This window comes from Cyanistes caeruleus, unplaced genomic scaffold, assembly GCF_971803275.1.
Source record: "Cyanistes caeruleus unplaced genomic scaffold, bCyaCae1.hap1.1 HAP1_SCAFFOLD_239, whole genome shotgun sequence".
Lineage (NCBI taxonomy): Eukaryota > Metazoa > Chordata > Aves > Passeriformes > Paridae > Cyanistes > Cyanistes caeruleus.
The window spans coordinates 1-15,016 of NW_028256021.1; the positions used below are offsets into that span (position 1 = coordinate 1).

Consider the following 15,016-nt stretch of genomic DNA (forward strand, 5'->3'; position numbering starts at 1 on the left):
GCGGGCAGTCCCGGTGCTCCTGCAGGGCTCTGAGGAACACTCAGCTGGAACAGCAGGGATGAGCTGAGATCCTGGGCCGGTGGCTGAGGTGGATCAGCAGCTCCGCGGCGGTGCCTGGCACTGCCACACGTCCCGGCAGGACAGGGGGTGTGAGGCCACCAACAAAGAGGGGAGAAGGAGAAGCAGCAGCAGCTCCGTGTGAGTGATGGTGAAATTCTCTTGTGCCCACCGCAGCACCTCTGCACCCAAAGTGTCCTTCTCAGAAGCTGAAGAAAGCCCCCCAAACTGTCCCCATCCTCCTTTTTCCTGCCCCCTTCCCCCCCTGGGCCCGGCCAAACTCTTTGCCTTTTGCCAAGCACCCACCAAGTACCCACAGTTAGGCTGTCCCCACAACTAATGGGTAAAAATTCCACAGGCAATCCAGAATTAAAAAAAAAAAAGACACCTAACCCCCAACACCTGCCCCTGGCAATGACCTGAGATGGGATTAAATATAACAAAAGGGCCATGGCCAGACCCTCACGTTCTTTGATCCCACATCATGTCATTGCCATAGGCAGGAAAAGGTACAGGTGTCTCCCCAGCATGGATCACAGGGAACATGGATCACCAGGTCTCTGCCAAACTTGAATTTTCCAAGGGGGGATGAAGCTGGAGCAGTGCACAAAGCTCTTCCTGTACTTTGGGGCATTTGCAGAGCTTCCCTTACTGGTGCTGCCGTTGGTGTTGGGTCAAGCTAGATCTCCAGGTGAAGCTCTTCCCACACAGGGGACACTCGTAGGGTGTCTCCCCAGTGTGGAGGCGTTGGTGGGTGTTGAGGCTGGAGCTGTGGCTGAAGCTCTTCCCACATTCCCCACACTCGTAGGGCCTCTCCCCAGTGTGGATGCGCCGGTGGGTGATGAGGTGGGAGTTGTGCTTGAAGCCCTTCCTGCAGTCGGGGCAACGGAAGGGCCTCTCATCCGTGTGAATCCGCTGGTGCTCGAGGAGAGTGGAGCTGGTCTGAAACCTCTTCCCACACTCAGGACACTCATAGGGCCTCTCCCCAGTGTGGATCATCTGGTGGATGGTCAGATGGGACCTCCGGCTGAAGGTCATCCCACATTTCTCACACTCATAGGGCTGTTCCCCGGTGTGGATCCTCTGGTGGCAGATCAGGCTGGAGTTCTGGCTGAAGCTCTTCCCACATTCCCCACACTTGTAGGGCCTCTCCCCAGTGTGGATGCGCCGGTGGGTGATGAGGGCGGAGTTCTGCTTGAAGCCCTCCCCACAGTCAGGGCAGCAGAAGGGCCTCTCATCCGTGTGAATCCGCTGGTGCCTGAGGAGAGTGGAGCTCCTCTGAAACCTCTTCCCACACTGGGGACACTCGTAGGGCCTCTCCCCAGTGTGGATGCGCTGGTGGATAATGAGGTGGGAGCTCCAGCTGAAGCCCTTCCCACATTCCCCACACTCATAGGCCCATTCCCCAGTGTGGATCATCTGGTGGCGGATCAGGCTGTTGCTGTGGCTGAAGCTCTTCCCACACTCCAAGCACTTGTAGCGCTTCTCCCCATCCTGAAGCTGCTCATGGACCACCAGCTCAGAGCCCCGGCTGGATCTCTGGCCGCCTTCCCGGCACAGGGTGGGTCTTTCCTCCTCAGAGCACCCTGGGATGGGTTTGGAGCCCCTCCTCCTGCGGGATCTCTGGGGATTTTCCTCCCCATTGGATTCCTGTGCCGTGGAGTTGCTCAAAACGGCCTCTTCCATGAGCTTTTCCTGTGGGGATTTGTCCTCCCTGGTCTCCATCCTCAGCTCCTTGTCTGGGGGAGGAAGGACAAGGAGAGGATGGGATTTGCCTCCGTGCCAGAGGGAAGGGGAAGGAGATCCCCCCAGTGCGTCCCCGGCAGGACGGCGTCGGCAGCGGGGTTGTCCTGCAGCCGGGGGCCATGCTGGGCTGGGAGATGGAGCAGGAGAGAGGGGGAAAGGGGCACTGACTTCCTCCTCACCTGCCTGGGTGTCCTGGGGCATCTTCCTCTTCCTCACAGCCTCCTTCTCCATCCAGCCAAGGTTTGGGAATGGGAAATCCTGGTTTGGGGAAATACAAGGGATGAGGACATTGAGTTTGACGGTCCCTCTGTCCAAGCTCATCTCTAGAAGTCACCGGACATCTGGGGTCCATAAAACCTCCAAAAAACACCAATATTCAGCTCTGAAAATGCCTCCCAGGAGTTCCCCATCTCTAGTCTCCCCTGTTTCGGGTTCAAGGGTTCCCCCCTGTCCCAGCTGCTGGGAGTCAAGCTTGTACTGGGGACAACCTGTCTGCTCGGTCCCTGCCATCCCCAGGCTGCTGGGAGTGCCAGGAATCCGAAAAGTTCCCCCTGTTTCCATTTCCCCACTTAGGGATGGTGAGACCCCCCAATGTCCCCCCAAGTAGGATTTTCCGCTCAGCTTTGGAGTTCCACATTCTCCAAACATCCCCCCCCGCAAAATAAACCCAACCCAGGGACCCCCCCAGGATATCCGGGCAAAGCTCCCACTCCCCCATCACCTGTGGGATGGTGGGTGATGATCCCACAGGAGGGGGCTATGAATTCAAGGAGTGCTCAACCTTGTGGTTCCTTCTCCTTTCCGTGATCCTCCTTTGTCCCTCCTCTTCCTCCCTCTCCTCCCCTTCCATCCTTCCTCCTCCTCTTCCTCCCTAACCCCACCTCCTTCTCCTACTTCCATCCCTTCTCTCTCTCCTTCTTCATCCCTCCTCCCCCAGGAGCAGTGACACCCTCGGTGCCCCGTTCCCAAACCCCTCACAGCCCATGGCAGGAGCGGGGATGGAGCCGGGACAGGTCGGGATGGGCAGCGCGGGGCTCTCCGCTGCTCCCACCCGCTGGGGACGGGGGAACCCGGCCCGGGGAAAAGGAGAGGGAAACTGGGAAAATTGGGGGCTGCAGATCCAACCTGGGGCTGGCTGGGGACCCTGGCTGGGGACTGCCAGCCCTTGGGGCTCCTCTGGGGAGATGTGGGAGGGGGGAACACAGAGAGGGCTGGGGGATCCCAGGAGTGGCAGCACTGGCAGGGACTGGTTTGTACTGGGATCATCCTGGCAGTGGCTGAGATTGCACTGGCTGTGTACTGACATCATACTGGGATCATACTGGGATCAGACTGGCAGTCAGTAGGAGCCTCCAGGGGGCAATTGAGACCAGGTTGTGAGGAACTGGGAATATGCCCTGCGCTCCCCAGAACCCCGGGATCGCCCCCCATAGGTCCCATGTGTCCCCCAGACCCTTCAGGATCCCTGAGTGCCCCCTCAGCACCCGTTCGGGACGCCCCAAAGCGTCCCTGGATCCCCGAATGCTCCCGACCCCACAGATTCCCTTTCCAGCCACTGCTGGGAATTCATCTCCCATCATCCCACAACACAGTTCCGCGCCCAAACCTCCTGCCGTGCCCCGCGCCCTAAAGAGCCCGGTCACAGCTCCCCAGGTTCCCTCCAAGTGCTCCCGAGCCGTGTACATTCGCCCCGAGCACCTGCAGCTCGGACGCAGAAGTGTTCTCCAAGCGCTTCCCCACACCGCCGAACGTGCCTTCCGAGCCACTTCCGGGACTACAGCTCCCATCATGCTCCGCGGCGCCCATAGAGCGCTATTCCAGCCGGGACTGCATCTCCCGTCATGCACCGCGCCTCACCGGAACCCATTGAAGCTGCGCCTATAACTCCCGTGATGCTCCGCGGCCCCATTAAGCCTCATTATACCGGCGCCTACAACTCCCATCATCCCCCGCGGCCCAGAGAGCCCCGTTACAGCCCCCCAAGTGCCCGCCCCGACCCCCAAGTGCTCCCCCGAACCCCTAATCATCTCACAGAATCCCTAAATGCCGCTCCAAGTGCCCTCCCGGCTCCCCATGTGTCCTCCAGACCCCCAAGTTCTCTCTAAGTTCCGTCCCCCACCCAAAACTGCCCCAAATGTTCCTCAGAAAAGTCCCCATGGACCCCAAAGTGGCCCCTTTTACCTTGTCTAAGAAAATTATAAAAATGATGATCAAAGGACTAAAAATATGTGTAATTAGCATAAAGAGGGAGAAATAGTGACCAATTAATTAATGAAGGGAATTGTGGTACTTGGAACCAAGGACCGATAATGTTTTTAGTTGCGCAAAATGTATCAGTTCTTTTATATAAATATAAAAATTAGGTTATAAAAATTCAGAATAATATTATTATAAACTTAAAAATTTATTTTTATTAATTAATTAGATTTTAATTATAATGAAAAATTATAAAGAGAAATGTTTTCAATGTTTTGGGATGTCAGTCCCAGGTGGGCGATGTCAGACATGCTGAGGCTCGGGGTGAGGAGCAGGTTGCCCAAACAGGGGCAGCCCACAAGGGGCTCATTCTTCTCCCTGACCAGACCTCCTCAGGAGACATTCAGCATCAGGATTGTAAAGAGTAAATCGTGACCTCCTGATCAGTACACAAAGATGTTTTACAGTTTGAGCAGTAGAATGTTGTCACCGTAAGGGGCCTTCTTTGTTAATATAGCTCATGTTGTGTCATGTTTGGTAAATACCAATGTTGTTGTAACAGCCTTCTTTGTTAAAATACTGTTATAAATGAAATTAGAATTTTGACAACTAGGACCCTTGGGTTAATGGCAGTTTAATTAAAAATGAATACAATTTACTAAATTGAATAGTAATGTGTTATAAAAGAATACAGTTTAGTAAAATAATACAGTTTAATAAAAATTAAAATTTATATAAATAATCTGCTAGTAATTAAGTATGATTAAAGCATAAGCAAAACTGACCAGGGTACAGAGGCTTCCCACCCTGCCTCACGTTCAAAACAAAGCATTTCATGCTAAACTTGTATACTGTATGCTTATACATATTCATTAATGTTTCCTGTAAGTTTCCTCCTATTTCCAATTTTTCTGACTTTACCTCACTTTTCTTCACGGCACATGCCTCACTTGTTGTTAGGGGGTCTTCAGTCTTCTTTTGGTGGTCTTTTGGTGAAGGCTTCTCCTCTTCCTCATTGTCCTTTGGATAACCTTACTGGTCTGCACGTGCGTACTAAGCCTTGTGTTGTGTTAGTCTACTAATTAGCTTTATGTTTACTAATCTTTAGGCCCAATGCCTAAATTTGTTCTAATTTTGGTCCATCTCAAGGCCATTTTGGTCTTGAGACGCCATTTATCTTCTAAACTACATCCTGTACCTTAATTTTGACATGTAACATCTGCAAAGGGGTACATCTGCTTTGTAACACTGATTCTTGATTGTTTCTAATAAGAACTTTAATAACAGTTACAATTTAGTTAGCACGAACCAATTCCATTTATTACAACTGCAAATACCCCTTATATCCCTTTTTATTGGTTTCCATGCTAACGGCCTTGCTTTCCTCCTTGCTATGGATAAACTTGTATTTTCTCAACTTCTCCTTTTGCTAACTCAATTGCTTGGCCTGCAAATCAGCTGCTAAGCCCATCCACATTTACCTCCCAGTCTTCAGAGGGAAACTTTGAGCACAGTGAGAATCTTCCAGTGTGCAGGAGGGTCCCTGTGTGCCAGCTGCAGCTGGGGCCTCAGCCATCTCCTCTCTCAACAGGTTCCCCTCTGCAGCTTCACAGGAAAGGCCAACACCTCCCTCAGGGACACTGCACCACACATTTCACATCTCCATGCCCATACGTGATGTCCCTGTCACAGCTGCATTACCAGCTTGCTGCTGTGCAGATGCTGCCACCACCCAAAGCAAGGCCCTGTGTCCCTGAAGGGACCCGCCCTGCTCTGTGGCCTGGACTGAAGGTGGGTCCCTCCTGCCAGGGCAGGGCCCAGCACAGCTCTTCTGTTCCAATAAAGAGATGGAGCTCTCACCCCAGTGTCTGGCTGGTACCACCAGCAAAGCCCACACAGCACCAGCCCTGGCTGAGCTCCATGTCCAGGAGCAGGCAGGGCTGACCAGAGTGTGGGTGGCAGGAGCCAGGCAGGGGCTGCTGTGACCAGAGGCAGGGCCCCGAGGGGCTGGGGGAGTCTGTGTTGAGCATCCCTGGGCTGAGGGCACATTTCCTTCAGTGGCATCACCTGGGCCTGGACCTCCTCCAGTGCCATGCCCAGGAAAAGAGGCAACCATCAAGAGCATCTCCTGGGACACTGCCTGACCAGCAATGTCAGCAGGCAAAAACAAGGTTTTGTTTAGCAATGACCCTTTGATGAAGTCAAAGATTCACAGTCAGAGCAGTCCTCTAGTACAGATGGGAGTACACTTGGGGCAGACATCTAAGGCCATGAGGTCACAGAAGGCTCTGGGGTGACAGCAGGCAGAGGTGACAGCAGGCTCTGAGGTCACAGAGGTCCCAGAGCCCCGTGGTTGCCCAGCACCACAAGGACCGAGCAGTCAGTCCTTGACCACGACTGTTGTGGCAGCAGCGGCGGCGGCAGCAGCGGTGCTGACATTGGGACAGCGGTGTCAGGACAGTGGTGGCAGCAAGAGCTGCAGGACTGGCAGAGGGCAAGGCACCATGGCCTTTGCTCTGCGCCTCCTCCTCCTGCTCCTCCTGGCAGTGGCCCTGCCTGACAGGGCTGCCCAGGCTGCTCTGTGGCGAGCAGGGCGAGCAGGTGAGCCGGCAGCCTCGGTCCCCTTTCCTGGGACAGTGCTCCCTTCTCCCTGGGAAGTGTTGGGGATGGTTTTCCCCAGGGCTTTAGGGAGGGTTTTCTCTGTGGGAGGGACAGAGGCCTCAGGGGCCCTGGGCTGGTCCCACTGCCCCTCTAGGGATGTTGCACAGGGCCTGCAAAGAGGGTGGAGAGTGACCAGAGCCAGCCCAGAGCTCCCCAGGCCCCTCTGCAGCTTTGGCCATGTCCATTGACATCTGGCTCCCACAGCCTTACCTGACCCCTTTGCAGTGCCCAGTTCCCTAAAACAGAATGGGATCCCAGCACACCATGGAATGGTTCTGATTTGTGCTCCCTTCCAGATGAGGGTGGTAGGAAGGCTTCTCCAGCAGCTTGGCTTCATGAAGATTTTCTGCCTCTGGAACCCCATGCAGGTACGTTCTCACTGTCCCAACAAGGAATAAACACTGACACCCTGGCAGGAACCAGGTGACAGAAGCTGCTGTGGCTGTTGAGTTACAGGTGTGTCTGCAGCGAGGACGTTTCAAGCTCCTTTTCTGGTTGCTGCACGCAAGCCCAGCTCCCATCACAGGGGTGAGTGGTGTGTCCCTGCTGATCCCACAGGCTGAGCCCTGGTTCTGTGGGATCCATTCATCTGAAATGGAAATGCTTTCTGTTAAGATCCTCCTAGAGGGAGGAACAAACCTACAGGAGACAAGAGGCTGAGTGATCTGGAGAGACGCCGTAGTGGGTCCATGTCCCTCAGCCTCCTCCTGAGACTCAGCAGCCGGGGGCTTTCTCTGCACATCTGGACACGCCATGCCCGGCACAGCAGGAAGGGATCCATTTCAGACTCACTGCCCCACTGCTGCTTTCCCAGCCTGCAGGGCTGTTTCCCAGACTGGCCTGGATGCAGCTTCTCCCCAGCCTCTGCAGGAAGGCATTTGGCATCAGCTGTCAGGGTGCCCAAACTGCAGCATGGGCCATGCACACCCTGAAACCCCCTGCAATTTCCCAGTCTTGTGGTAGATGTGGCTGGCCTGGCTCCAAAGTTTGGATGCCTTCCTGAAACTTACCCATATCTTTGACAACTATTGCCTCCTGAAGATGCCACCTTCATGTTGGGGAACAAACAGCCCCATCTGATGCATGTATCCCTCTTCCTTTCTCCAGAGACGGAAGGAGAGGCTGTGCTGAAGGCGGCGTTTCCCGGAGGAAGCAGTGGCCCATGGGCAGCCTCTGCTGCAGGAAGGGAGGCCATGCCAGGCACAGTCACAGGAGGTGATTGCTGTGCCCCTGGGCCTGAGCCCTGCTGAGGCTTGAGCTGCCATCTCTGCTGCTTGGCAGTGCAGGCACAGCCCGGACAAGACCAGCACAGCCCAGTGGAATTATCCCCAGCAGGCTCAGGGCACTTGGCTACTGAGCAGTCCTGCTGGGGTCCCTCCATGGGAGACAGGTCCCAAAACCTGGCAGCAGCTGCAAAGGGGTGCCCATGGTGGGGAATAGGCAGAGGGGGAGGGCAAGGCTCCACTGTATCCTGAAAGAGCCTGGCCCAGTCCCTATGGGATGGGAGAGCTGTCCCAGCAGAACGTGGGCAGGAGGGAGGGAGGGCCTGAGGGACAGTTGTGGCACTGCCTGCTGTAGTTCTTCCCCATTGCTTTTACAATTCTTTCAGCTGTGGCAGAGAGAGGGCCCCAGTGGGGCCTGGGCTGCTCCAGCCACCTCTCCCAGGGATGCTGCACAGGGCCTGCAAAGAGGGTGGAGAGTGACCAGGAGCCAGCCCAGAGCCCCCAGGCCCCTCTGCAGCTGTGGCCATGTCCACTGACATCTGGCACCCACAGCCTTAGCGCGACTCCCTTGCACTGCCCGGTTCCCTAAGGTAGAAGGGGATCTCAGCACACCATGGAAACAGTTCTGATCTGTGCTCCCTTCTAGATTTGGAACGCAACCTCAATTATTTGGAAGTGCTACTGAATGATACTTTGAATATCTTGGAGAATGCTGGAGGCAAGTTCTTCTATTCCCTTTACTGACAGAACACACAATGACAAGGTGGCAAGAGCTCACTCATGTGCCATATCTCTTAACATAATCTCAGGCTTGTTGGGTTCTGGAAACCTCGCCCTGCTCCCTTCTAGAGCCCTGAGGGATCCCACAGGTCACTACCAGTGGGAGGAAGGAGCATTTAGCTGTCAATCTTCTTCCCGTGTGCAATGCCAGTGTCTCCTTCCGTGTGCTCTGTGCAGCCACGGAGAGGAGCAGAGAGGGAAGGGGCTGGGCCCAGGGCTGTGTCCCGGGGCTGTGCCTTGCATGGCTCCTTTGCCAGCCCCAGGGAGCCTGAGGGTCTCCTACAGAGCCACGGGAGCTGTTCTGTCCTACCTTTTTTTTCAGCCAAGCCTCTTGCTGAAGGTGATCTGGCTTCCCACCCCACACCCAGGACCGAGGCTCTGGAAGATGGTGAGGGTAGGTGAAGGCCTTTCCCCCTGGGAGAGCTGCCAGCTCAGAGCCCAAGGCTTGGCCAGGACAGCATCGCTGCAGGTGCCAGGACAGAGCCGTGCACATGTGTGCCCTCGCCCTGTGTGATCTTCTCACCGCTCCTGTGGCACAGTGCTGCCTGTTCATATCAGAAGAGATGACAGAAGCTTCTGTGGCTGTTGAGTTACAGGTGTGTCTGCAGGGAGGACTCTCCCAGCTCCTGGGTTGGTTGCTGCACACAAGCCCAGCTCCCGTCACAGGGGTGAGTGGTGTGTCCCTCCTGACCCCACAGGCTGAGCATTGGCATTCTGGGATCCATTCCTGGGAAATGGAATTATTTTGCTCTAAGGTCCTCCAAGAGGCAATACCAAAGCTACAGGAGTTATGAAACCCCATGAGCCATCCAAACCCATGAGGCAAATGCTGAAGAAAATTCTGCAGGAAGGACAAGGTGGGTCCATGTCCCTCAGCCTTCTCCTGAGACTCAGCAGCCAGGGGCTTTCTCTGCATATCTGGACACGCAGTGCCCAACCCAGCAGGAAGGGATCCATGGCAGCCTTGCTGCCCTGCTGCTGCTTTCAAGCCCTGCAGGGCTGTTTCCCAGGCTGGCCTGGCTGCAGCTTCTCCCCAGCCTCTGCAGGAAGGCATTTGGCATCAGCTGACAGGGAGCCCAAACGGCAGCACAGGCCATGCCCACCCTGAGGTCTTGTAGGATTCCCTGGTCTCTGGGTAGATCAGAAATGGTGTTGGTTTGGAGAAAGGAGGGCCCTGGCCAATCCCAAAAGTTGATATGATATCCTGGTCCTTAACCAAGTCTTTGGCAAGCATTGCCTCCTGAAGATGCCACCTCCCCAGTGGGGAATGCTGCCATCTGATCCAGCTGTCCCTTTCTGCAGAAGTGGATGGAGAGGCTGTGCTGAAGGCAGCGTTTCCCAGAGGAAGCAGTGGCCCATGGACAGCCTCTGCTGCAGGAAGGGAAGCCATGCCAGGCACAGTCCCAGGAGGTAATTGCTGTGCCTCTGGGCCTGAGCCCTGCTGAGGCTTGAGCTGTACATCTCTGCTACTGGGGAGTGCCCGCCCTTGAGGGATGTTGCACAGGGCATGGAAAGAGTGTTGAGAGTGACCAGGAGCCAGCCCAGAGCATTTCAGGCCCCTCTACAGCTTTCTCCATGTCCACTGACATCTGGCTCCCATGGTCTTACCCAACCCCCTGGCAGTGCCCAGTTCCCTAAGGCAGAAGGGGATCCCAGCACACCATGGAATGGTTCTGATCTGTTCCCTTCCAGATGAGGTTCCCAGGAAGGATTCTCCATTAGATTGGCTGGATAAAGTTTTGAAGCCCTTGGAGCCTCCTGCAGGTATGTTCTCAGTGTCCCATCGAGGAATAATCATTGACAACCTGGTAGGAACCAGGTGACAGAAGCTTCTGTGGCTGTTGAGTTACAGGTGTGTCTGCAGGGAGGACTTTCCCATCTCCTTTGCTGATCACTGCCCGCAAGCCTGGCTCCCATCGCAGGGGTGAGTGGTGTGTCCCTGCCGTACCCACAGGCTGAGCATTGCTTTTCTGGGATCCATTCCTGGCAAATGGAACTATTTTTTGTTAAGGTCCTCCGAGAGGGAAGAACAGAGCCACAGGACAGAAAGAACCACTTGAGTCACACCATATCCTGAAAGAAATAGAGAAGGAACTGCTCAAAGGGCGTGGTGGGTACATTTCCCTCAGCCTTTCCTGAGACTCTGCAGTCAGGGGCTTTCTCTGGACATGCCATGCCCTGCACCATGGGAAGGGATCCATGGCAGCCTCGCTGCCCTGCTGCTGCTTTCAAGCCCTGCAGGGCTGTTTCCCAGCCTGGCCTGGATGCAGTTTCTGCCCAGCCTCTGCAGGAAGGCATTTGGCATCAGCAGACAGGCTGCCCAAACTGCACCATGGGCCATGCACACCTTGAGATCCTCTGCAACTTCCTGGTCTCTGAGCAGATCAGGAGAGGTGGTGGTTTGGACAAGAGAGAGCCTGGGCCTTTTCCTGATCCTCTTCCATGTCTTTGACAAGCACTGCCTCCTGAAGAGGCCACTTCCCTGCTATGTAATGGTTCCATCTGATCCAGCTGTGCCTCTTCCTTTCTCAAGGGATGGACAGAGAGGCTCTATGGAAGGCGGCATTTCCTGAACGAAGGGAGGCAATTGCAGGCACGGGCCCAGGCACAGGAGGTAATTGCTGTGCTGGGCTCAGCCCTCGGTGGGGCTGTGTGCCAGCAGCTCTTCCCACAGGGCCTCTCCTTGCACAGCCCGGGAGCAGCCAAAGCTGGAGGTGCCTCGGCTTCCAGGCCTCTGGAGCTCATTCCCAGCCCCTGGGAAATGGGACTCGTGCACCAGTGTCCATCCCACTGCAGCTGCTCCCAGAGCCGGCCCTAAGCATCCAGAGGCCCAAGGCACAGGAGCAGCCCTGAGCAGGAGCCCTGCCATGAGCCCAGGGCCACAGCCAGCCCTGGCTCCCAACTGGGCAGGGGCTGCACTGGCCCCTGACAGGGCCTGGCTCTGTCCCCTTGGGCTGGGGGAGCTGTCACGGAGCAGGGAGGGTCAGGGGTGGCAGTGGCTGCTCAGGGATGGGTTTGGCCCGTGTCCCTGGAAGGAGCCACTGCCCAAGCAGCTGCGCTGTCCCTGGGTTCTCCTCTCAGCTTTCTGGGTTTTATTGGGTGGCACAGCCTGTGCCAAGGGCTGACAAGGTGCCTGCAGGCCCCAGCTCTGGGGGAAACAGGGAACATCCTGGACATACCCACCGTGCTGCCAGCTCAGCAGTGGATCACAGCACAGGCCTCATGCTGCCCATTGCTCCCACAGATGCAGCTGGCACAACACGTGTTCCCAATTCCCAGAAGGGCATCAGAAGAGGTTTCTGTCAGGGAACACGCTGTTGGCTAGAATTAATGGCAGGCCTGCTTTGTTTGGTGCATTTCTTCGTTTTATGCGGTGTTGGAATCTGGTATGCCTGCAAGAGAAAACAGTGAGTGTTTCGTTCATCTTTCCCTCAAACAGCTTCTTTTGAAAGTTATTGTAGAATAGAAATATTCCCAGTGAGGCTGCTGTAGACCTGTGGATAGTCCTTGGTTGTCCAAATAACTCTGCTGAGAGTTCTGCTGCTGCCCAGGGCTTCCATTGGCCTCTAATTGCTGGGCCTTGTCCTGGGGAGCCCGCTGGGGCTGCAGCCAGTGCTGGCTGCCACTGAGGCTGCCTGGCCAAGAGCAGCCCCAGGAGCAGCGGGCAGAGGCAAAGCAAGGTGGGCAGGAGAAAGAGCAGGGACGAGATTGCCCTTGAAAGGCAGAGGTGCTCTGGGGCCCGCTCCTGGCCAGGGACCCTGCCCAGAGCCATGCCCTGCTCGCCAGGGCCTTGAGGGGCAGCTGTCCAGCTGGGCCAAGCTGTGCCAGCAGCTCCAGCCGTGCTGGGGAGCCTTGGCAGCTCTGGGCCCTGCTGTGCAGGAGGGTCCCTGTGTGCCAGCGGCAGCTGGGGGCCTCAGCCACTTTCTTTCTCCACAGGAGCGCCTCTGCACCTTCAGATGTCCGGCCAAACAGCTCAATGTTGTGAAAAATGAGGTTCACATATTTTTCTTATGGAATTTAAAGGTTTAATAAAAAGTTACTTAGGACCTAAAAATAAAGAAGAGTACATAGATACAGCCGGGTGTCTCTGCATTCAGCCAAGAGAGCACACCAGACTAACAAAGGATTGTCCCTTAAAAACAGAATCCTACTATATATCCATAAATTCTCATGCATATTCATACATTCTTCTTAGGATCTTTTGTGTTCTTCTGTTTAGTTTTCTCTTGCCCCTTCCCAATAGATCAATCTTCTTGGCGCCAATGAGATTTACATTTCCTGATAACAGAAATGCAATAAATTCCTCCCCCAGAGTTCTGGTCACTGCTGTCTTCATCTGGATAAGATAGTTTCTGAATGTAGGGGGAGTCTCCAGCTATCTTTTGCAGTCTTTGGGTTATACAAACTAAAGTAGTTTTTGTTTTAATACTATGCCAAAGCTTAACATATATGTATTATACCACTACTTCTAGGTTTCATCAATAACAGAAATAAAGGAAACCATATTAATACAGCTAGATTTTCTAATCTTATACATATAAGGTTCCTTTTAATATTTGCAAAAAGCCAAAAATATGATATGCATTTATAACAGTGTGAATGTAAATCACTACACTCAGTCAGGGAGAACTGCACCTCTCTTCCTGAGTCTCCAAGCCAGTGTCTGTTTTCCTTGCCAAAGCTGCGTTATCAGCTTATTGCTGTGCGGCCACCACCCAGAACAGGACCCTCTGTCCCTGAAAGTGCTGGCCCTGGTGTCTGGACAGGACTGAAGGCAGGACCCTCCTGCCAAGGCAGAGCTTGAGCAACACCTTAGGGCTTCTGCTCTGGGGTCTGGCTGGTACCACCAGCACTGGCACAGCTGCTTGGCTGGCCACAGCCTTGGCTGGGCAGGCAGCAGCCGGGCTTGGGGAACCCACCTTGTTATCTTTATTTTTTATTTTTAAAAAGTAGAAATTTTTTGAAACATTTAGGATTATTTTTAGTACGAAGTAATCCCCAAATGTTTCTTCCCTTTTGCCATATTAATAACACAGTTTTCAAAGTAGTTTTAGAATTCTGGAACATTTTTTCCACTTCTGCAATTTAACATGAAGTTGCATTTAATTGGTAATGTTTACTCTAAGAGGGATTAAGACACCCTGTTGGGGGTTAGGTGTCCTTTTTTTTTAGTTCTGGGTGCCTGTGGAATTTTTACCCATTAGTTGTGGGGAAAACCTAACTGTGGGTACTTGGTGGATTCTTGACAAAAACAAAGAGTTTGGCCGGGCCCAGGGGGGGAAGGGGGCAGGAAAAAAGAGGGTGGGGACAGTTTGGTGGAGTTTTTTCAGCTTCGGAGAAGGACACGTTGGGTGCAGAGCTGCTGCGGTGGGGAGAAAGGAATTTCGCCATCACCCAGACGGAGCTGCTGCTGCTTTTTCTCCTTCTCCCCTCTTTGTTGGTGGCCTCGCACCCCCTGTCCTGCCGGGACGTGTGGCAGTGCCAGGCACCGCCGTGGAGCTGCTGATCCACCTCAGCCACCGGCCCAGGATCTCAGCTCATCCCTGCTGTTCCAGCTGAGTGTTCCTCAGAGCCCTGCAGGAGCACCGGGACTGCCCGCCCGAGGGGGTTTGTGAAAACAAAGCCTCTCCTTCATCCCATCTCAGCCGAGAAAGCTGTCACGGGGTCCCTGGTTCTGTTTTCTTGTTAATGCTGTAGTTATTGTTGTTTGTTTGCCTGGTTATAAATACTAATAAAGAGCTGTTATTCCTATCCTCAGATCTCTGTCTGAAAGCCCCTTGATTTCAAAATTATAATAATTCAGAGGGAGGGGGTCTACATTCTTTCATTCCAGGGGAGGCCCCTGCCCTCCCTAGCAGGCACCTGTCTTCCAAAACAAAGACAGATGGGGAGTTTCTCCATCCTCCTTACCCTTGTGGGGCCAGCAGTGCTCTTGGTTCCTCATGCTCTTTTTGCGGGGCCTTTTGTGTCTGTGCCCCTCCAACTTAGGGGGACAGGGGATATTTGCTGCCCCCTTTCTGCTTCTGGGAAGCCTGTGCGGGCTCTTAGTCCCTCTCTGATTTGGGGGTTGCCAGTGTTGTCACCATCCCGGCATCCCCCGGCTGCTCTTTGTCCTTTGCCAGGCCAGGGGTGTTCTCTGTCCCCTTGCAATTTGTGGGGCTGGCACAGGCACAATTCCCCTCCTCTTTGGGGGGGCTGGCAGTCTCCTCTTCCCCCTCTGACTTGGGGGATGCTCTGGGCTCCATCCATCTCTTAGTTTGGGTTGCCAGGTATTTATCTCCCTTCAGTTTGGGGGGCCCAGGGATAGTCTCCATCCTTCTCCAATTTTGAGGGGCCTGGGAGCAGTCTCTGCC

General features: G+C 54.5%; 1 protein-coding gene across 1 annotated transcript; it reads left to right on the top strand.

Annotated features, from left to right (window-relative positions):
- The first annotated feature begins 6,379 nt into the window (after positions 1–6,379).
- Positions 6,380–14,420, top strand: LOC147645529 (uncharacterized). The gene is made up of 14 exons (XM_086874502.1): positions 6,380–6,600; positions 6,957–7,028; positions 7,768–7,875; positions 8,530–8,601; positions 8,986–9,057; positions 9,260–9,331; positions 9,419–9,520; positions 9,966–10,073; positions 10,356–10,427; positions 10,516–10,587; positions 10,675–10,773; positions 11,197–11,277; positions 11,908–12,070; positions 12,600–14,420. The coding sequence occupies exons 1-14, from the start codon at positions 6,504–6,506 to the stop codon at positions 12,646–12,648; spliced, it is 1,239 nt and encodes a 412-aa protein (XP_086730628.1). The 5' UTR covers positions 6,380–6,503; the 3' UTR covers positions 12,649–14,420.
- The last annotated feature ends 596 nt before the right edge of the window (positions 14,421–15,016 follow it).